The sequence below is a fragment of the Piliocolobus tephrosceles genome, chromosome 4 (genome assembly GCF_002776525.5).
Source record: "Piliocolobus tephrosceles isolate RC106 chromosome 4, ASM277652v3, whole genome shotgun sequence".
Classification (NCBI taxonomy): domain Eukaryota; kingdom Metazoa; phylum Chordata; class Mammalia; order Primates; family Cercopithecidae; genus Piliocolobus; species Piliocolobus tephrosceles.
Window position 1 is genome coordinate 118,277,973 of NC_045437.1, and position 21,881 is coordinate 118,299,853.

General features: G+C 39.7%; 1 protein-coding gene across 2 annotated transcripts in view; it reads left to right on the top strand.

The window, feature by feature from the left end:
- Window positions 1-21,881, top strand: part of UBTD2 (ubiquitin domain containing 2) — a 73,991-nt gene that overhangs the window by 38,375 nt on the left and 13,735 nt on the right. The window contains exons 1-2 of one of the 2 annotated variants that reach the window (XM_023218942.1): window positions 6,581-6,796; window positions 11,083-11,319. In XM_023218942.1, coding sequence (XP_023074710.1) covers window positions 11,145-11,319 — 175 coding nt within the window. In that variant the 5' untranslated portion in view covers window positions 6,581-6,796; window positions 11,083-11,144. Of the gene's footprint in view, window positions 1-6,580; window positions 6,797-11,082; window positions 11,320-21,881 lie in introns of those variants that run through there. The other variant, XM_023218940.2, reaches the window with a different exon arrangement.

The window sequence follows — 21,881 nt, forward strand, 5'->3', positions numbered from 1 at the left end:
TGGGTGTACTCTTCCAAATGCTTTCTCTTTTCTTTCTTTCTTTTCTTTTTTTTTTTTTTTTTTTTTTATTATATGGACAGGCTGAGAATTTCCCAAATCCATGTTCCGGTTCCTTTTTCCTTAGCATTTCTGCCTTTATTTCTCTTATTGCATTTTACTATATGCAATCAGGAGGAGCCAAGCTACTTCTTCAACACTTGGCATAGAAATGAACTCAGCTGAATAGTTTTGTTTTACCCTCCACAAAACACTAAGACATGAACAATTGAAAGACACAAACATGAACAACTTGGCTGAATTGTTCAGCCAAGTTCTTTGCCACTTTATAACAAAGATGACCTTTCCTCCAGTCTCCAATAACATATTCCTTATTTCCATCTGAGACCTCATCAGAATGGCCTTTACCGTTCATATTTTTATCAGTATTCTGTTCGTGTATTCTTCATAGGGAATACACACATGATTATGCATATATTCTGTAAGAAGATTGAGGCTTTCTCTCCAGCTTTCATGTTTTCCTTCAGAGCCCTCACCAGAATTGCCTTTAAGAAGTCCCTTTATGGTGTTACTGGCTTTTTCTAGCCTGTACCTTAAAACTCTTCCAGTCTCCATGCGTTAAGCAGACACTTCCACATTTTTAGGTATTTGTTACATCAGCACGCTACTTCTTGGTACCAATATCTGCTTTAGTTTAGGCTGCCTAACAGAATTCCATTATCTGGGTGACTTAAACAATGCAAATTCTTTGGGAGGCGAAGGCGGGTAGATCACCTGAGGTCTGGAGTTCCAGACCAGCCTGGCCAACATGGTGAAACCCCGTCTCTACTAAAAATACAAAAATTAGCCAGGCATGTTGGCGGGTGTCTGTAATCCCAGCTACTCAGGAGGCTGAGGCAGGAGAATCACTTGAACCCTGGAGGCAGAGGTTGCAGTGAGCTGAGATCACACCATTGTACTCCAGCCTTGGTGACAAGAGCAAAACTCCCTCTCCAAAAAAAAAAAAATTAAATAAATAAATAAATAATTAATTAATTAATTAAAAAATTGTTTCTAACAATTCTAGAGGCTGGAAAGTTTGAGTCAGGGTGCCAGCTGATTTGGTATCTGGTGGGGGCCTCCATCTGCCTGGTTTACATACAATTATCTTCTTGCTGTGTCTTCACGTGGCAAGGAAAAATCATGTCTCCTCTCTAGTCTTAATTCAGTGCCCCACCTCCAAATACTATCACATTGGGTATTAGATTTTCAGCACCCAAGTTTTGTGAGGACACACATGCAGTCTGTAGCCGTGCTGTGGAACTTCAATTGTATAAACTATTGGTAAGTGATATCAGGGTCAGAACTGGAGTACCTTATTGTATTTTATGTCTTATTCTTTACAGGGTTTGATGATTTTTCCCCAAAAAATAGTTTTATTGGCAAAGTATTCAAAAAAAAAAGAGGCCTGGCATGGTGGCTCACACCTGTAATCCCAGCACTTTGGGAGGCCGATGGGGGAGGCTCACTTGAGCCCGGGACAGGAGTTTGAGACCAGATTCGGTAACATAGCGAGACCCTGTCTCTACAAAAAAGCAATTTGAAGGAGACAATGTGGGTCAATTTTGGAGCATACATAGTGACTGAAATTTATTTTACTGTGTCAACTAAATAAAAGTTCATGACTCCTTACTACTAAAAAGGGAATGACGGAAGACCTTTTTCTTACCAAAGAATGCCAGTATTAAAGGATGAAAAGAATGACATACTTAGAAGAATCACCCTTTTACAACCCTATAGCTGTTTCAGGTAAGGATCATCAGTAGATACACTAAAGCATCATGGGTAACAGGATATTCATGATGTCACAGATCACCCCATGTACTGGTAATTGCCAAGGACAAATTATATCATAGGCTTGACGTTCAGTTGCCTTAACCAAGTAGCCAAACTTCGCCTTCTCGTGTGTGGCAGCATAAAGAGTATGAGACATATTTGAGGAATTCTTACTCAAAATGTTTTACTTGGCTCTAATAAAGCTTCTAAACCTAACTTCCTATTTGTAGATTAATACAGAGGGTAAAGGAACAAGTTAAAATGTCGTCACACATTGCCATATCCCCTGGAGGGCAAAACCGTCCCCAGCTGAGAAACACTGGCCTACATCAAATGACGACACATAAGCCTTGATTGGAACTTGGTATGAAAAACATTTTGGGACAGTTGGATAAATCTAAATAAGACTTTGTGATAGATGATATAAATTTTTAAAAAATTTTTCTTAGGTATGACAACAATATTATAGTGTGTTAATCTGACTGTTTGCCTTGCCATAAAGGAATACCTGAGACTGGATAATTTATAAAGAAAAGAGTTTTATTTGGCTCATGGTTCTACAGGCTGTACAGGAAGCATGGCACTGGCCTCTGTTCCTGTTGAGGGCCTCAGGGAGCTTACAATCATGGCGGAAGGCAAAGGGGGAACCATTGTATCACATAGCAAGAGGAAAAAAAGGGGAGGAAGTGCTGTATTCTTTTAAACAACCAGATATCATGGGAGGGGCACCAAGCCATTCATGAGGGTCTTCCTCTGTTGCCCAGGCTAGAGTACAGTAGCACGATCACAGCTCACTGCAGCCTTGACCTCACAGGCTCAAGTGATCCTCCCACCTCAGTCTCCAAGTAGCTGGGACTACAGGTATACACAACTACACCTGGCTAATTTTTGTATTTTTCGTAGAGACGAGGTTTTGCCATGGTAGCCAGGTTGGCTGGTTTCAAACTCCTGGGCTCAGGTGATCTTTGCATCTTGGCCTCCCAAAATGCTGGGATTAGAGGTATGAGCCAGCACACCCAGCCAGCCTTATACTTCTTCTCAAAAAGACTTTTTTATCTACCATAGTGAGAACAAGCGTCAGAAAAGCCTTATACTTTCAATTATAGAGGTTTTATAATACCTGGCCCTACCAGATATCAAACTATATTATACCATCTGCAATTATATATAATTGCAGATTTGATGTGTTATCTGCAACTAATATATTATCTGCAACCAGAGCTAGTTTTATTTATTTCTGGTCCTTAAACTTCTAGTTGTTTTATTCTGTCTCATTTTGCATCTAACACTGTTTCCAAATAGTGTTAAAAGTGGAGATAGTGGGTTTTTTTTTTTTTTTTGAGCAGAGTTTTGTTCTTGTCACCCAAGCTGGAGTGCAATGGCGTGATCTCAGCTCACTGCAACCTCCACCTCTAGGGTTCAAGCAATTCTCCTGCCTCAGCCTCCTGAGTAGCTGGGATTACAGATGCATACCACCACGCCTGGCTAATTTTGTATTTTTAGTAGAGACAGGGTTTTGCCATGTTGGCCAGGCTGGTCTCGAACTCCTGACCTCTGGTGATCCACCCACGTCGGCCTCCCAAAGTGCTGAGATTACAAGTGTGAGCCACCGTACCCAGCCAACATCCTTGATTTATGTGTGTTTCTTTTTTCTCTTGAATTGAAAGGAAAAAAAGGTCTCTACAATCAAAAAAAAATGTAACTCATGATAAAACCATTGCCCCCAACTAGTAAAGTGAACCATCTTAGAGTTTATATACTACTTAAAAGTTGCAGTGGTCTCCTCATGTTAGGTGATCATATTCTTTCATATATATATAAATCTAAATCTTATTTAGATTTATATATATATAGAATTACATATATTTCTAGATATATAGATTTATATATATAAATCTAAATATATAAATATATATATGTATTTATGATAGAGTGAGGGTCTCAGTATGCTGCCCAGGCTGATCTTGAACTCCTTGGCTCCAGTGATCTGTCTACCTTGGCCTTCCAAAGTGCTGGGATTACAAGTGTGAGCTACCACACCCAACTGCCTAAGCGACCATGTTCTTAGTCCCAATTTCATATACTATCTTTCTCAAAGTTGTTTTGTGGGGTGGTGAGAACTTAATTGTGTGCTTTCATAATACTTTTAGTAAGACTCACCCATTAAGAAAAGTCTTAGCTGGGTGTGGTGGCTCACGCCTGTAATCCCAGCTATTTGGGAGGCTGAGGTGGGCGGATCACGAGGTCAGGAGATCGAGACCATCCTGGCTAACATGGTGAAACCCCGTCTCTACTAAAAGTACAAAAAATTAGCCGGCCGTGGTGGTGGGCGCCTGTAGTCCCAGCTACTCGGGAGGCTGAAGCAGGAGAATGTCGTGAACCTGGGAGGTGGAGCTTGCAGTGAGCTGAGATAGCGCCACTGCACTCCAGCCTATGGGACAGAGCAAGACTCTGTCTCAAAAAAAAGAAAAAAAAAGAAAGTCTTGTAAAATCTGAGAACTATAGTTAAAAAAAAAGTAGGGGGAAAAGTCTTAGAACATACAATGTTGCAGTAGGCTTTACAAAATGTTGCCTGTTTGTATGCTCAGAGCATTGTATGCTCAGATCAAGGGGACTTACACTCTTGAGGATCAGGGCCAGGAAGTCATTATGAAGTTATGTTGATTTTTTTTTCCCCCAATAAAGCTACCTCAAAAACATTGAAATTATATAAATATCTTTAAAATTATTATGCTTCAGTTGGTAAGCTTTAGGATATAAGCATGGCAGAAGTTCATTTTTATTTCATTTTTAATAAAATTATAGCACTGAAGATGGTATCTAACTTGTCTAGGCAGATATTCCCACATGTGATCCTTAGTCTCTAATTTGTTATAGATGCTAAGTACTTGTAAGTTGAAAGTGATAGACTGTAAAACCACATCACCCCTTCTTTACTGTAGGATTCCTCTTTAGTGATCATGCTCTCTCTACAACATGGATTAAGTGGTAGATTAGATAGGGCTAGGGAGCTGCTACTTCTCCTTTATTAGCTTTTCCTTTGTCCAGTTATAACGATTCCGCTGGCCATAGTGAAGCCCATGGATGGATCATTTCTGTAGAAAAACAATTCAGCATATGCTTTATTTAGAGTGAACCTTTGTTCTTGGTTTGCTGTGTAAAAACAAACAGCCCAGTAAGACATGGAGTAGTGCTATAATGGAAAGAGAGATCTGGACTTTGTTGTTACTGTGTTTTGTTTTGTTTTGTTTTGGGACGGAGTCTTGCTCTTGTCGCCAAGGCTGGAGTACAATGGTGTGATCTCAGCTCACTGCAACCTCTGCCTCCCAGGTTCAAGTGATTCTCCTGCCTCAGCCTGCCGAGTAGCTGGGATTCCAGGTGCCTATCACATTATGCCTGGCTAATTTTTGTATTTTTGGTAGAGATGAGGTTTCACCAGGCCGGGCACGGTGGCTCATGCCTGTAATCCCAGCGCTTTGGGAGGCCAAGGCTGGTGGATCACCTGAGGTCAGGAGTTCGAGACCAGCCTGACCAACATGGTGAAACCTTGTCTCTACTAAAAATACAAAAATCAGCCAGGCGTGGTGGCAGGCGCCTGTAATCCCAGCTACTCGGGAGCCTGAGGCAGGAGAATCACATGAACCCGGGAGGCAGAGGTTGCAGTGAAGCGAGATCATGCTGTTGCACTCCAGCGACAAGAGTGAAACTCCATCTCAAAAAAAGAAAAACAGCCGGGCGCGGTGGCTCAAGCCTGTAATCCCAGCACTTTGGGAGGCCGAGACGGGCGGATCACGAGGTCAGGAGATCGAGACCATCCTGGCTAACACAGTGAAACCCCGTCTCTACTAAAAAATACAAAAAAAAACTAGCCGGGCGAGGTGGCGGGCGCCTGTAGTCCCAGCTACTCCGGAGGCTGAGACAGGAGAATGGCGTACACCCGGGAGGCGGAGCTTGCAGTGAGCTGAGATCCAGCCATTGCACTCCAGCCTGGGCGACAGAGCGAGACTCCGTCTCAAAAAAAAAAAAAAAAAAGAAAAGAAAAACAAAGGGGTTTCACCATGTTAGCCGGGCTGGTCTCAAACTCCTGGCTTCAAGTGATCCTCCTGCCTCAGCCCCCCAAAGTGCTGGGATGTGAGCCACCACGCCCAGTGAGATCTGGACTTTGAATTTGGGCATGTGCGTTCTAGTACGGGCTCATTATTTTTAGCCACCCTTGTTGCATCTTAGTTTCCTATCTGTCAGTAAGGTTGGATTGTACAATCCAAGGTCTCTTCTCCCTTTAAATTCTCAAACAGTAGAGAAGATTTGGATATCATATTGATGTTGGCATTTTAGGCATTTTAATTCCCATATCCCTATTTTTATTTTGGCAGTTAGTTGCTTTAGATAAAGGGAATATATGTATTATGCATGTATGTATGTATGTGTATATATAGTGCATTCTAAATTTAAGTGAAAATATTTGCAAGTGTCCTTTCAGTTTAGCACCGTCTATTATGGAAGAGTTCTAATATTCCATTTTTTCCCTCCTGCTATTGTCTTATGGAAACTGATGCTTCCAGTTTTCAACCTGTTAAAAGCTGTTGCTTGAGTCATCTTGATATTTTTACCTTATCCATGCATTATGGCCTCTTCTTTCTTCATTTGAAGAGTTCCATCATTAAATCAAGGTTTTTCAAAGAGGAACCCAAAATAGGAAAACAATTATAATCATACTTAACGTCAAAATTGATTGTTTTTTTACCAATGTTAAAATGAGTTTTTGGTAGAATGCTTTAAATTATGTAGTAAAAATATTTAAAGTTTTGTGTTACTTAGATCTGAGAAACAAGCCTTACTTGGGTTTTCTGTGTGTTAGATCTATTTATTTGTTACAGAGTGGGAAGAAGTGTTTAAAGATTACAAGGAAAGATAAAGAGTGGGTGAATATGATTAAGAGGCTTCTGAGAAAAAGATGACTTTTGGACACGTTTTGAAAGAAATGGTAAATGTGGATTGAAGGGGGAAAGGATATTTTCTAAAATAGATTGTGTAGTTGTTTAACAGATGGCTTTATTAATTTTTTATTTCTCACATGTTAATTCATAGAGAACTAAAGATGGTTGGTTACCTGCAATTTAAGGATAGAGAAGCAGAAATTTGGGGAATAAAAGATGTTTCCTGTCTTTAAATTCTTCACTGTTAGAGCATGGCACCTAGTCCTATATGTTATGAATGATACCAAGCATCTCTCTTTTGGTATCAGCAGTCAGAGGATGTGTGAAGCAGATAAAACGGAAAGTTTCAGAGCATAAAATGAAATCCAGTTGAGTATATATATATTCCACATCTTACAAAAATGTTGGCTTGGTACAAACATGAGGTACTTAGCTGCCAGGCTGATAATCTATGTCCAAGTACTGCATTTTCAGAAATACAGGTTTGTGGCACCACTTGAACTCAGAGGATAAGATTTGGTGAACAAATGCCTATAAAGTGTGCTCTGATAAGGCACAAGGAAGTGCATGGCAATCATAGGACATTTATTTAATATTTAAGGAAGGGATTTGGAAATTATGAAAAGAAGAAAGCCTGTATATTTTTGCCAAAGGACTTACAGGTGTTATTTCATACAGTACCACCAAGTTCATTTTTACTTATTTAGCAAATATTTATTTGCAGTTTTTATGAGTGGTTTATGAATAAACTTAAGTCCTCTTAACCCTAATATTTTCATGTTTTCACGAGAGGATAGTTCAAATGCTTTTGCCAAATGCTAGTTTTTTTCTCAGTTACTTATTTAACAAGGGTTAATCATTTAGTTTAACATGAAGCTTGAAACCTCAGATTTTGTAGTGAAAATTCTGCACTGCTCTGTGGTTTGACTAAAGTAATTATGTTACAAAGATTTAATCATTTTAGTAGTGGATATTCTATAGACAGATATTCTGTATTACTTATGTTTATGATACAGGCAGAATTAGGCAAACAAAAGTAATCTTCCTTCATGTCATAAACATTTATTTTGTCTTTTGCAGGATTATTACTATGAAACTTTTGATAGCATGTAGATTTGAAAATGCATTTGGGGCTTGTCAAATGGTGGTGGCTCATGCCTGTAATTCCAGCACTTTGGGAGGCTGAGGTGGGCAGATCATGAAGTCAAGAGATTGAAACCATCCTGGCCAACATGGTGAAACCCCGTCTCTACTAAAAATACAAAAATTTGCTGGGCATGGTCGCATGGGTCTGTAGTCCCAGCTACTCGGGAGGCTGAGGCAGGAGAATCACTTGAACCCAAGAGGCGGAGGTTGCAGTAAGTCGGGTCGTACCAGTGCACTCCATCCTGGGTGACAAGGCAAGACTCTGTCTCAAATAAATAAAATTTAAAAGTTAAAGATAAAGAAAATGCATTTGGAATGATTTTCCTTAAGCAACATAAATGCATCATCTATTCTTTTTTTGGGACTTTGTTCTATGCTTAGTACAAATGGAGAGAGGTGAAATGAACCTACCTCACATTTGTAAGGAAGGTGTTTTACAATTTTTCCAAGGTACTTTGATTGTTTTTCTGTTGGCTTCCTCTTTTCAAAGGCCTCTTCCTTTCATTTACTTTAGTTTTAGGTCCTGAGATTCTTCTGTAGAGGTTTTGTTGTTTCTTGTCTGTGCTCTGTAATTCTCTCAGAGTGACAGGAAAGATTATACTGAGTTATGTCTTGTGCATTTAATACATATTAGGCCAGATAATTCTGTAGAAATACTCAGGTAGACAAAAACTTTTTTCAGATAAATATCTTACTGAGCCTACCTACTTACTGTGCCATCTTCCACTTCCTGGTCAGTAAGCTGAGTGTTGTCTGTAAACTGTCTCTATCTCATCTAAATGATAATGTAGCAGAAAATAAAGTCTATAGATAATTCTGTAGAAGTACTCAGGTAGACAAAAACTTTATTCAGATAAATATCTTACTGAGTCTACCTACTTACTGTGCCATCTTCCACTTCCTGGTCAATAAGCTGAGTGTTGTCCCTAAACTGTCTCTAACTCATCTAAATGATAATGTAGCAGAAAATAAAGTCTACCTTGCATTCCATCGTGTTGGTGCAATCAGTGGGTTGTGGTTATCAGACCAGATTCTGAACGTCTTCTAGAGATTATGCTCTAGCTGCATTATCTGTATTATTTGGAAGAAGTAGGGAAAAATCATTAGTATAGACTGTGTTTCTCACATTTGAATTAAATAGGCACATCTGTAGTGTTACTCCCAGTAGACACTCAGTATATATTTGTTGATTAAATAAAGAGACTTGGATTCTGTTTCCAGCTCTGCTACTTAATGGATGGGTTTCCTGTTCTGCTTCCTTACGTTTGGAGAACTCACCTGTTTTGCATTTCACTAGGACAAGTTAGAGGGCAAAAAGTATTTGAGTTAATGCTGAGTGTTTTAAGTGGAAAACAGCTAGTCCTTTGGTGTGCCACCCTGAGGGGAGAGGACAGAAGAGACCTGACATGGCAGTCTCTATTGATCTTATCATCTGAGAGTATAGCCTGGAGAGTAGAGATAGCCCAGGGTCTGTAGTCATTTTATTTTCTGTTTTGCGTAGCCCAAATTTCATCTGGCCCTGGGCCAATGAGGGAGTAGTCAATTTCGTGGATGCTTTAGAACCAATTTGAGAGTAATTTCTTTAAAATTGGTATTCTTTCTGCAATTAAATATAGAACATTGAATTTTGACACACACCCTCTCCTTCCCACCCGCTCTGTCATTTATTTCCCACCTACTCTTTTCCAACACTCTTATCTTTTCATCCAGCTTCAATTTTCTTTGTGTCTTCTATCCCATCTATCAAACTATTTCCTATCAATGGCACTGTATAATCTTACAGAGCCATAAATAAGAATGGCTCTGTAGGTCAGTATGACCCATGGAAATAGATCACAGATAATACGCCAGATAGGTGTCTGGGTACAAGGATGCTGCATCAGACTTGTTTCAGCACTACTACTACGTAACATTCTCTAAGGGGAGATGCTGCCACTGCCCTCTGTTTTCTTCTTCTCTTGAGTTGAAAATAGGGTATGGTATTGTAGTTCTTCTGCTCCTTGTGGTTCGGACCTAATCCCTTGGCCTAGCATCAAAGATTATCTCTTTTATTCCCAGTTCCTCAAAAAAACTAAAGTACTGATTCTACCCTTTGTAAATTAGTTCCTGTTTGAGTTCCAGAGAAAGGTACTTACAGTTCCTTGACTAAAGTCCAGAGAGTAGAATGCTGGAGGAAGCATTCCTCTAATCAGTTTGTTGATGATTCTGGTGGTTTGGCTCTTCTTTCTCTGGAAACTGAAAAGCAGTCTTTTGCTGCTTTGGATTTTCTCAGTTCCTACTTCCTGGTTTCATGTGTCCAAGCTACTATTGTTGTTTGGCTTCCCCAGTGTATCTTGCCTCTCTTTTATGGTGTCTCTTGACACTCATATCCTGCTCTTACAGTCTGATGAAACACTTATCTTCTAGGCAGTTCTTTTAAAATGAACAAAACAAAGCTTTCATTGTATTTAAAAAAAATTTTTTTAGAGCAGTTTTAGATTCATAACAGAATTGAGAGGAAGGTACAGAGATTTCCCATGTACCCCCAGTGCCTACACATACATAGCCTCCTTTCCCTGATTATCAACATCCTCCACCACAGTGGTACATTCGTTACAACTATAATTCTTTGGGGGTTTTTTGTTTTGTTTTGTTTTGTTTTATTGGAGATGAGGTCTCACTCTTGCCCAGGCTGAAATGCAGTGGTGTGATCATGGCTCACTGCAAACACAACCTCCCAGGCTCAAGTTATCCCCCCACCTCAGCCTCCCAAGTAGCTGGGACCACAGGCACATGCCAACATGCCAGACTAATTTTTGTGTATTTTGTAGAGATGGGATCTCACCATGTTGCCCAGGCTAGTCTCGAACTCCTGGATTCGAGCAATCTTTCCACCTCAGCATCCCAAAGTGCTGGGATTACAGGTGTGATCTACTGCACTCAGCCTGTAATTCTTTTAGTGATCCTGTGGAGAGGGTGTACTGAGTGGAAAAGAGCTACCAATTTGTTTTGCGTAGAGCAATCTAATGTCTCTGTTCACTTTTGTAGTTCCAAAATGTGTTAGAGGAATTTCAGAATGCACAAATTAGAAGGCAAATTTCTGGCTGCAATTTTGATGAAATAATCCAAAAGAGGAATGACCAGATAACTTTTGATACATATTTTATAAAATTTGGTTTTGATCTCAGTCTTTTATTTTTCTTCTCAGTTGCTCTAGGTCGTAACCAGCCTTTGAAAAAAGAGAAACCAAAATGGAAAAGCGATTATCCTATGACAGATGGACAACTACGCAGCAAGAGGGATGAATTTTGGGATACTGCACCAGCTTTTGAAGGCCGGAAAGAGATATGGGATGCCTTGAAGGCTGCTGCACATGCTTTTGAGAGCAATGATCATGAACTTGCACAAGCAATCATTGATGGTGCAAACATAACATTACCACATGGTAGGTTTGGTGTTCCTCAAAGACAGAGGGAACTTAATCAGCTTTGTTTCTGATAGCAGGAAACCAAATGGGAGAGTTTTTTTTCCTTTGCTATGAATTATTCTTTTTTTTTAATGTAGCAAGGAATAGCATTCCTCTTTTTTTCTTGTACATCTTTCAGGTGGAGGCAGGTTTTACTTTGTGTGTTTATATATATATATATATAAATATATCTTAATTTCAGAAAAGAACTCTTGATCATCTAAAAAGTTTCCGTGTAACCTAGTTCTCCATGAAGACCTCTTCTCTCCACCCTCCCACCTCCACCTCACCAGCCTCATCCTCCTGCCAATCTATTGGAGCTTCCACTTCACTGGTTTCCTCCTAGCAGCGCTAGAGATAGAGTCTCAGTTTAGATTTTGTGAGCTGTAGAGACCCAGAGGATGCTCCTTTCAGTCATTATACTTTCTTGTCAAGCCTATTTTTGGCATAATAAGCAAACCCAAACTTAGAAGTGAGTCCCGCATGTTTTTAAGGACAATTTTCCATGATTGTAGCCCTGAGGATTATTAGGAACTTCTCTCTTTGGCGTAGGAATGTGACTCTTTTAAGGATAACCATAAGCTTTGAGTATTTCCAGGGATGCGCATATGCTGGTGCCATGTACATACTCTTGTTTGTTCTTCTTGATGAGAAACATATGAAAATTTTTCATGCTACATTGAGATTTAGGTGTTAATTTTGTATTTACATTTTTTATCTGTATTAATATTCTCAGTATTCTCTTTAGTTTTTCAAGTTAATATTTTCAAGGTTGTCTTTTCAGATCTATGTAATAACCACCTTGCATTGATTTCTATTCATATTGATATCTTCATTGTTTTAATCCCCAGTATCTCCCTTTATCTATATTCTTAGAGGAACAGTGACTCATTGTTTAACCATCTGCTTTATGTCCTTTAACTCTATGTCAAATGACAGATTTTTATTTTATTTTATTCTGTTCTTTCTCCCTCTCTCTGTTTTGAGACAGAGTCTTGCTCTGTCGCCCAGCAGGCTGGAGTGCAGTGGTGCACTCAGCTCACTGCAACCTCTGCCTCCCAGGTTCAAGTGATTCTCATGCCTCAGCTTCCCCACCATGCCTGGCTAATTTTTATATTTTTAGTAGAGATGGGGTTTCTTCATGTTAGCCGGGATGGTCTTGATCTCCTGACCTCGTGATCCACCTGCCTCAGCCTCCCAAAGTGCTGGGATTACAGGCATGAGCCACCGTGCCTGGCCCCAAAGTCCCTTTTTTTAAGAGACAGGTCTCACTCTGTCATCCAGGCTGGAGTGCACTGGCATGATCATGGTTCATTGCAACCTCGACCTCCCAGACTCAAGAGATCCTCCCACCTCAGCCTCCCAAGTACCTGGGACTGCAGGCGTGCATCACCATGCCTGGCTACATTTTGCTTTTTGTTTTTTGTTTTGTTTTTTGGAGAGGCATGGTCTCACTGTGTTGCCCAGGATGGTCTCGAACTCCTGGATTCAAGCAGTCCTCTTCTTCCCTTGGCCTGCCAAAGTGCTGAGGTTATAAGCATAAGCTGCTGTGCCTGGCCAAAAGATACTTAACTTACTGTATCCTTGCCAGATTCCAAATCACCAACATTAATTCCAAATTAATTTTCTGATTAATTGTGCTTTCAAGAAACATTCCTTTTTTTATGGCTGCCTGTTCTTTATTATGAAAGTTTGTTAGCATAGTCTTTTGTTACTAATGTTATTGAGCACACACGGATCACTTTTTCTATACATGTGTAAAAGTGATCCCTCCTACATTTGGAGAATTTATGATAGAGTGTCATTTTCAGTGTGACTCTTTTTTTTATGACCGTGAGTCTTTTTTGTTTGTTTGGAACTTACTTTATTTTTTTGAGACAGAGTCTCACTCTGTTGCCCAGGCTGGAGTGCAGTGGCATGGTCTTGGCTCACTATAACCTCCACCTCCCAGGTTCTAGCACTTCTCATGCCTCAGCCTCCCAAGTAGCTGGGATTACAGGCGTGCGCCATCACGCCCAGCTAATTTTTGTATTTTTTTGGTAGAGACGGGGTTTCACCATGTTGGCCAAGCTGGTCTTGAACTCCTGGCCTCAAGCTATCTGCCTGCCTTGACCCCCCAAAGTGCTGGGATTACAGGCGTGAACCACTGCACCTCGCCTCAGTATGACTCTTTAGTCCCAGTTTTCATGGGTAGTCTCTAAATTCTTTACCTTTATGTGATTGTGAGTTGGGAGGTGCTGGGCATCATCTTAGTCCATTTACCTTTTTCAGTTTTGTAATTATCGTCTTCACCTACTACCTTTATATAATATAAAGGGAAGGGGTCTTCCTTTACAAATAGTTTTATCATCCTCTTTTTGATGTCTATATCTTCTATTTTTCGAGGAGAATATGTGTTATATAGACCTACACGTAGGTGGAAGAAGAGTCATGTATGTGTGATTGCATGAGATCCAGAATGTTGGAACTTTTAATTTCTTATTTTGTACTTATAATTACCTGCTGGAATACCTGGTTGCTTTCTGTATATTGTACCTTCGTTTAAAAGTTCATGGAGGCAAAATAACTCTGTTGCACTTAAGGCTGGGGCTTATGCATAGCCTATCAGATGTGGGCTCAGATCACCAAAGACCGAAGTCCCTTATTTCTGCTTATCTATGTAAACTGCCAAGAAAATGTTCCCGGCAGCCCTACCTACCAACAGATCAGGGAGAATTACTCTCAGAAATTCAAGAATTATTAGATGCGCCTCTGTTCCCCTTCTATGATTAAGGAATATTTTCTGCTTAAGCGTGGAATAATCAAGCCAATGTCTGAGTTTTCTCTTTCAGAACTCTTGATAACTTTCTGGGTATTAATATCGTCATTGGTACCCTTGATTGAATTCTTTTGTTCATATCTGAATCTTGTCAATATTTCTTAGACCTTATAATTTTGTTTTGTCGTACACTCTAGCTCACCATCAGTTTATAACTAGGCTATTGCATGCTTTTACCTAGACTGGCTTAGTGGTATTGCTGAAATTCTTTCCATCCTTTTTGTGTAATTACATGTTTGAAATTTTACTTTGGGTCAGGCGTGGTGGCTTACGCCTGTAATCCCAGCACTTTAGGGGGCCAAGGCTGGCAGATCATGAGGTCAGGAGATCGAGACCATCCTGGCTAACATGGTGAAACCCCGTCTCTACTAAAAATACAAAAAATTAGCCAGGTGTTGTGGCAGGCGCCTATAGTCCCAGCTACTCGGGAGGCTGAGGCAGGAGAGTGGCATGAACCCAGGAGGCGGAGCTTACAGTGAGCCAAGATCGCGTCACTGCACTCCAGCCTGGGCGACAGAGCGAGACTCTATCTCAAAAAAAAAAAAAGAAAAAAAGAAATTTTACTTTGGGCACATTGCGTTGTGCTACCCAAAGCACTTTGTATTTTAAGTTTAAGTTACTGCATAGACTTAACTATTATTTAGTTCAGGTTTTGATACCAGATCTCATCTTCTGTCCCTACTGTATTACTTGCAACTGTGGGACTTTGGGCAAATCACATCTTCTGTAAGCTTCAATTCTCTCATCTGTAAAATATGGATACGAACTGTCTACCTCTTGGGATGGTTATGTTGATTAAATGTAGTAGTAATACATGTAAGTTGCTGATCAGAGTGCTGGGTATTCAAAACGCACTTAATAAATAGTAGTGCTGATCTTATTTCTTGAACTCTGAAATTAACAAGTAAATTCCCAGTTCCCTGCACCAAAATTCTGAATTTATAGATTTTGATTATTTTCTAAATTATCTTTTTTTTGACACAGAGTTTCACTTTTGTCACCCAGGCTGGAGAACAAAATAACATTACACTTTTAAATTATCTTCCTCTGTTAATAACAATAAGTCTTCAGTTTATTCTCAAGTGGCAATGGGGAGATTAAGAGGGAACTTGTCATAACTACCTGTTAATGTTATATTTACACATACGGTATATTTTCATTCTGGAAATTGACTCATATTGAGAATGGTATGAACATATATTGTGGAAAAAGCTCCCCATGTGATTTTGATACCTGGTACCGCTTTCACAGTTTTCCTGTCCTATATGAGCTTTATTGTTCATGATTTGCACAGCATGTTGTGACTCCTTGTCTTACATTTCTTAAAGAGCTTATTTCCTTTTTCTCATTGATTGCTATTTTGCCATTACCTAGAAATCCTAAAAGCATTCTTAATATAGTAGCTTACCAGTAAAACCAGCTTATAGGTTAGCGATTTGCCAAATTAGCATAAACAGGGTAAGAAAAAACAAGTAGTATTTACACTTCTCACACATTTGCTGTGTAGTGAATAGTATACTATTTAGTAATTTTATATAGTGAGTAAAAGTAATTTTATATAGTGAATAAATAGTGAATAGTATACTATTTAGTAATTTAGTAAGTGAAAGCTTATTCAGAAACTATCTAGTAAAGATGAACACTTAATGCTTTTTGTAATTATGATATAGAAGATTTAAAAAGATTTTAGGAATTGCCTACTCCCTTCCTCTACCTCCTGGTTTTCTAGAAAGGTAGTTGTTGATTTGTTTAGCATCTACAATTATCTCATAATTCTTAGAGTATTTTTTTCTAACGTGTTTTCCATATCCCAGCGATTGAAATGTAAAAGCTGTCCTCTTACCCTCCTTGAATAGATGGAGTAGCTAGCTGCTCCCTGTTACTCAAACATGCTTTTCTACTGGGAAACAGAAATTTAACCCAGATTTTATTCATACTTCCTATAGCTAAATGTCGCCAGTTCTTCAGTTCGGCTTTCAGTTTTCAGTTTTCTTTTGTCCTTAACCCTTAAGGGGTATGGGAGGTAGAAAAACTTAATTCTTAGAAGACTTAACTTTTTTTATTTCTCTTTTCACAAAGTTTGTTACATGGGTGGAAAAGGAGTTCCCCAGAATGTTTTTTTCTTTATCTCAAAATATATTAAATGTGCGTTATAGATAATAAAATTTAATTTTTTAAACAACAAAGGCACTTACAAATAGTATAAAGAGCATGTTATGTGTAAGGAACAACGTATGAAAAGAACACTGGACTGAGAATCAGTAATAAAATACTCGAAACTCATGTTGTTTGTATGTATGTATGTATGTATTCATTTATTTATTTTATTTTTATTTTTTTGGAGATGGAGTCTGGCTCTGTCACCCACGCAGGAGTGCAGTGACGTGATCTTAGCTCACTGCAACCTCTGCCTCCTGGGTTCAAGCAATTCTCATGCCTCAGCCTCCCGAGTAGCTGAGATTATAGGTGTGCACCAACACGCCCATCTAATTGTTGTATTTTTAGTTGAGACCGGGTTTCACCATGTTGGCCAGGATGATCTCAATCTCCTGACCTCAAGTGATCCACCCAACTTGACCTCCCCAAGTGCTGGGATTACAAGCATGAGCCACTGTGCCCAGCCTCATGTTTTGAATTAACATTTAATTCTTATGCCTGTAATAATCACCTACAACTATCCCCATTTTGCACAGATCAGAAAACTGAAGCACAGAGAGAGGTTGCATCATTCTTCCAAAGTATAAGTCATGAAATTGGCATTTGAACTCAAGTTTTGGATCTCACAGTAACTAACGCAATTTAATGCCCTGGACAAGTCATTTCATCTCCCTGTTCTGTAAAGTGATTGCACAAGTAATCTTCAGTATTTGGTCTATGTCTAATGTTTTAGTTCCCTTGCACACTATGTAGAATACTTTAAAATGGTAAACTGTTAATATTAAAAGGAAAAAAGCAGATTCTCTTAAGACATAAACAGGAAATCCATGTGTGTAAGTCTTGTTTCTATTTTCCTTAGGTGTTTCAGATGCCCATTAAGAAGCAGGCCATGAATTTTGGTGTGGACTTTAAAGGTTTCATATAAGAATTTTTCAGGCCTGGCGCGGTGGCTCTTGCCTGTAATTCCAACACTTTGGGAAGTCGAGGTGGGTGGATCATGGGGTCAGGAGTTCGAGACCAGCCTGGCCAACGTGATGAAGCCCTGTCCCTACTAAAAATACAAAAATTAGCTGGACGTGGTGGCGGATGCCTGTAATCCCAGCTACTCAGGAGGCTGAGGCAGGAGAATTGCTTGAATCCGGGAGGCAGAGGTTCTCAAGAGTGTGCCATTGCTCTCCAACCTGGGCAACAAGAGCCAGACTGTCTCAAAAAAAAGAATTTTTCATTTGACCAGGCACAGTCGCTCATGCCTCTAATCCCAGCACTTTGGGAGGCCGAGGCAGGAAGATCACGAGGTCAGGAGATGGAGACCATCCTGGCTAATAGGGTAAAACCCCATCTCTACTAAAAAAAAAAAAAAGAATTTGTCATTTAACAAAGTTAATTGATAATTCATAAACATAAAGCTTAGGAATGAAGGCATGAAGATATACAGGAGATGGAATTTTTGCTGGACTGTTGTAGGGTTTAGAAATGAAAAAGACCTCCTTTTTATGTCATTCTGGGTAGTGGAGGTAGAGGAACACAGGGTTTCTATTTCTAACATGGTCCCAGGGAGTATGTTATACTGACTTCTACTTCTGTAAAGCCAGATCAGCTTTACACAGACCAACAACTTCATAAGGGAGGTACTGTAATTCAGGTGCTTCTAGTCTGCTCCGTTGCCCCTTTTAGAGCATTGAAAATTAAAGATCAGTGTCCCCCGTAAAACTGTGGTGAAGTGTTACACAAGCTCTTAATCATGATTTGACTGTCATATGACATCAACAATACGTATACAGGTTAAGCCACTTTTCACTTATGTTTACTACAAGAGATGATAGACTTAGTTTTCTGAATGCCACAGTCTTGATGGCTGATTTGGTAGTTTGAGATAGCTAGACCTCCTGCTTCTAAAGCCTGATTGCCAAATATAAACTTGATATATGTAATTCCTAGCAAAGTGTTTGCATGAGAGAGCCTGTAATGTGTTAGCATCCCTACAATCCTGAAAAACTGCACCTAATATCTGGGTGGAGGATGATTTTGATGGCCCTTTGGACATTAGTGTGATTCAGGTTTGTGGAAATCACCGTGAAACATGAAGCCATAGACTCAAATTTTATGAAACCTTGATCCTTTGTGACATTGCTGTTGGTGAGTGTTCCCCTGTAAGTCTGATTCTGAGATTTAAAACTTGTGAGAAGAGAGCCAACATTATTGTGTATTTTCTAGGGATTTGTTATATGTACTAGGCAATTTTTCATGTGCATATTATTTAATCTTTACAACAACTTCATAAGGGAGGTACTATAATTTTTGAGGAAATAGACTCACCATGTCCAAAATTAGGGTCTAAATTCAAATAGTATGACTGACTCCAAAGCCATTGCTCCTGTCACATCTCAGTGCTTCTCCTGGAATCTTATGTCCCTCTATCAGGCTTGAGTGTACTGCCTGAACCCCACTGTTTCATTCCTTTACATTCATTCTGTCATTTAAGTGTTCTCATTCTTTCTAGCAATTTCCAACTCAAATGTTAAGGCTTTCCTTTGCCATAGCAGGGCATGGTTGCTAAGAAGTAGAAGAGTTTATAATACAAAAATTATTCAGGGTTGGTGGCACGCGCCTGTGGTCCCAGCTACTTGGGGAGGCTAAGGCAGGAGACTTGCTTGAGCCCAGGAGGCAGAGGTTGCAGTGAGACGAGATCATGCCACTGTCCTCCAGCATGGGCGACAGAGCAAGATTCCATCTCAAAAAAATAAATAAATAAAAAATAAGCCTTCTGAGTCAGAAAAGAGAAGTCAGGAGCAAAGACATTTATTCCTACAGGCTTTGGAAGAGACCCATAGTGCTGCAAAAATCTTGGTGTTCTAGAACATTGCCCTCTTCTTTCATTTTGAGAGGATGGTTTTCTATACCAGATTGCCAATGTGATCTAAATATTAAATTTGTTAACTTTATCAAGGTATATTGAAGTACACTAAACAGCATGTTTAAAGTGGACAATCTGATGAGCTTTGACATGTATATACTTGTAAAACTCCCCACAATCAAGATAACAAACATTTCCACACCCTTGCCAACATTGATTTTTAACTTTTACAAACCTGGTCATGTAGTGATGCAAGTCTCACGTGGTAAGAACTTTTCACACTGAGCTACAGTCTTAAGGGAGTCAGAGCACAGAGGGATAAACAGGCCTTTAAATGCTGAAAAATATATCTTTCTAACCTGAAAGATTGCTTGAAAAAGAGTATAAAGCATTAGACCTAATGACATTTAGTAAAGGTATTATTTGTCATCTAATTTAGTCTTATCTTTCTAATTTTCTAGTGGAATATTTTGAGGCATAATTTAAAATAATCATGGAAGAAAACAGTTGACCAAGGAAAATAGAAACATCTGAGCCAATCATCTAGATAAAAGATAAATAGAAGCAACTTCAGAAAACTATGTATGAAATCAGAACAGAAGGTGGAGACTTGGCAGCTTTCTTCCTACCATGGGGAGCTTTCAGGGCTTCCTGGCCTGGGGAAATGATGCCCTGGCACTTATTTAGCCTGGTGGCCATCTGTCTCTGCTAGGACATGAAGCCTACAATAAGTTTGTGAGAAGAAGAACAAAAAATAAAACAAAAAAATCTGTCCTTCTACAGAGGATGTTAGGTGAGCAATCTGAGCAATCCTGATTAGAATTTTGTTAAAACTAGTGATTGCTAAATGAACTGCACCCTTGGTGGCCAGTGGGTGGTAATTAAAACCTTTTGTAAAATATTTTGTAAATGTAGCTAAAAGTGATTTTGGAAAAATAGAAAAATCCCTATGTTGTCAACTTTTAGATGTTCCCTTTTGTGTTTAAACATGCTGGGTTTCTTTAAGCAAACCTCTCTGTATTAGACCATTTTCACAGTGCTTTAAAGAACTTCCAGAGACTAGGTAATTCACAGAGAAAAGAGGTTTAATCGACTCACAGTTCCACAGGGCTGGGGAGGCCTTAGGAAACTTAGAATCACGATGGAAGGCAAAGAGGAAGCCGGGCCTTCACATGGCAGCAGGAGAGAGAAGAGTGAGGAGCAAAGGGGGAAGAGTCCCTTATAAAACCATCAGATCTTGGCCGGGCACAGTGGCTCACGTCTAATCCCAGCCCTTTGAGAGGCAGAGACAAGCAGATCACTTGAAGTCAGGAATTTGAGACTAGCCTGGCCAACATGGTGAAATCCTAGCTCTACTAAAAATACAAAAATTAGCCAGGTATGGTGGTGCGCGCCTGTAATCTCAGGAGGCTGAGGCTGAGGCACGAGAATTGCTTGAACCTGGGAGGTGGAGGTTTCAGTGAGCCAAGATTGCACCCCCTCACTCCAGCCTGGGCCACAGCATGAGATTCTGTCTCAAAAAAAAAAAAAAGAAATGAAATACATCAGATATCGTGAGAACTCATTATTATGAGAACAGCTTGGGGGAAGCTGCCCCCATGATCCAGTCACCTCCCACCAGTCCTCTCCCTAGGCGCGTGAGGTTTATGGGGGTTACAATTCAAGATGAGATTTGGGTGGGAACAGCCAAACCATGTCACTGTCTGTCTTCTGCTGCCTCATTTTTTTCACACACTCCACTCAAATACTGTAGATGAGACAGCCTCATACCACTGAAACTTCCTCAGTCACCACCATTTCCTCTGGACCAACTTGGGCTCATCTTCCATTTTCTTTTAGCTGTCGTAGGCATCATTAGCAAATACGTTGTTGGGCTCCACTGGGCGCTGTTGGTTTCTTGCTCCTTGTGATTCATTTCTTGACTTTTTATCGCTTGTATTTGTCCTCTGCCTTTTGTTCTAAGTACATTTTCTCCCTCTCATTAACTAAGAACCAATCCCTGTACCTCTTATACATTATACACTTGACTACTTACTAGTTCTGTGACCCTGGACACAAGTTACTTGATTCTACTTCAATTTTTCCATTAGTAAAATGGGTAGAATAGACTTAGCTTATAGTGCTTTTGTGAGGATTAAATGTCAATATATGTAAAGTGCTTAGACAGGGTTAGCAGTAGTAAACACTCCTAAGTGGTTTTTTTTTTTTTTTTTTTTTTTTTTTTCTGACTCCGTTGCCCAGGCTGGAGTGCAGTGGTGTGATCTCAGCTCACTGCAACCTCTGCTTCCCAGGTTCAAGCGATTCTCCTCCCTCAGCCTCCTGAGTAGCTGGGATTACAGGAGCGCACCACCGCAACCGGCTAATTTTTGTGTTTTTAGTAGAGACAGGGTTTCACCATGTTAGTCAGGCTGGTCTCGAGCTCCTGACCACGTGAGCCACTGTGCCCAGCCAAATGTTTGCTTTTTTTATGTTAAATCTTGTATGTTGGAAATTATTACTCTCCAAACTTCTTTTACCCTGACTTTTCCCAATCTGCTTTAGTTACTTGTAGCTAATTCAACTGAAGCATCTCATGGAACCTGGAGCAATTAAAAGCTAAGCAAAGAATCTTGTAACCCTAAATGATTTTTTTATGTCATTCTAGTTTCCAGTTACATGATTCTTTCCTTTTGGTTTTCCATCAAATCTAACCCATCATTTGGTTCTGCCAGT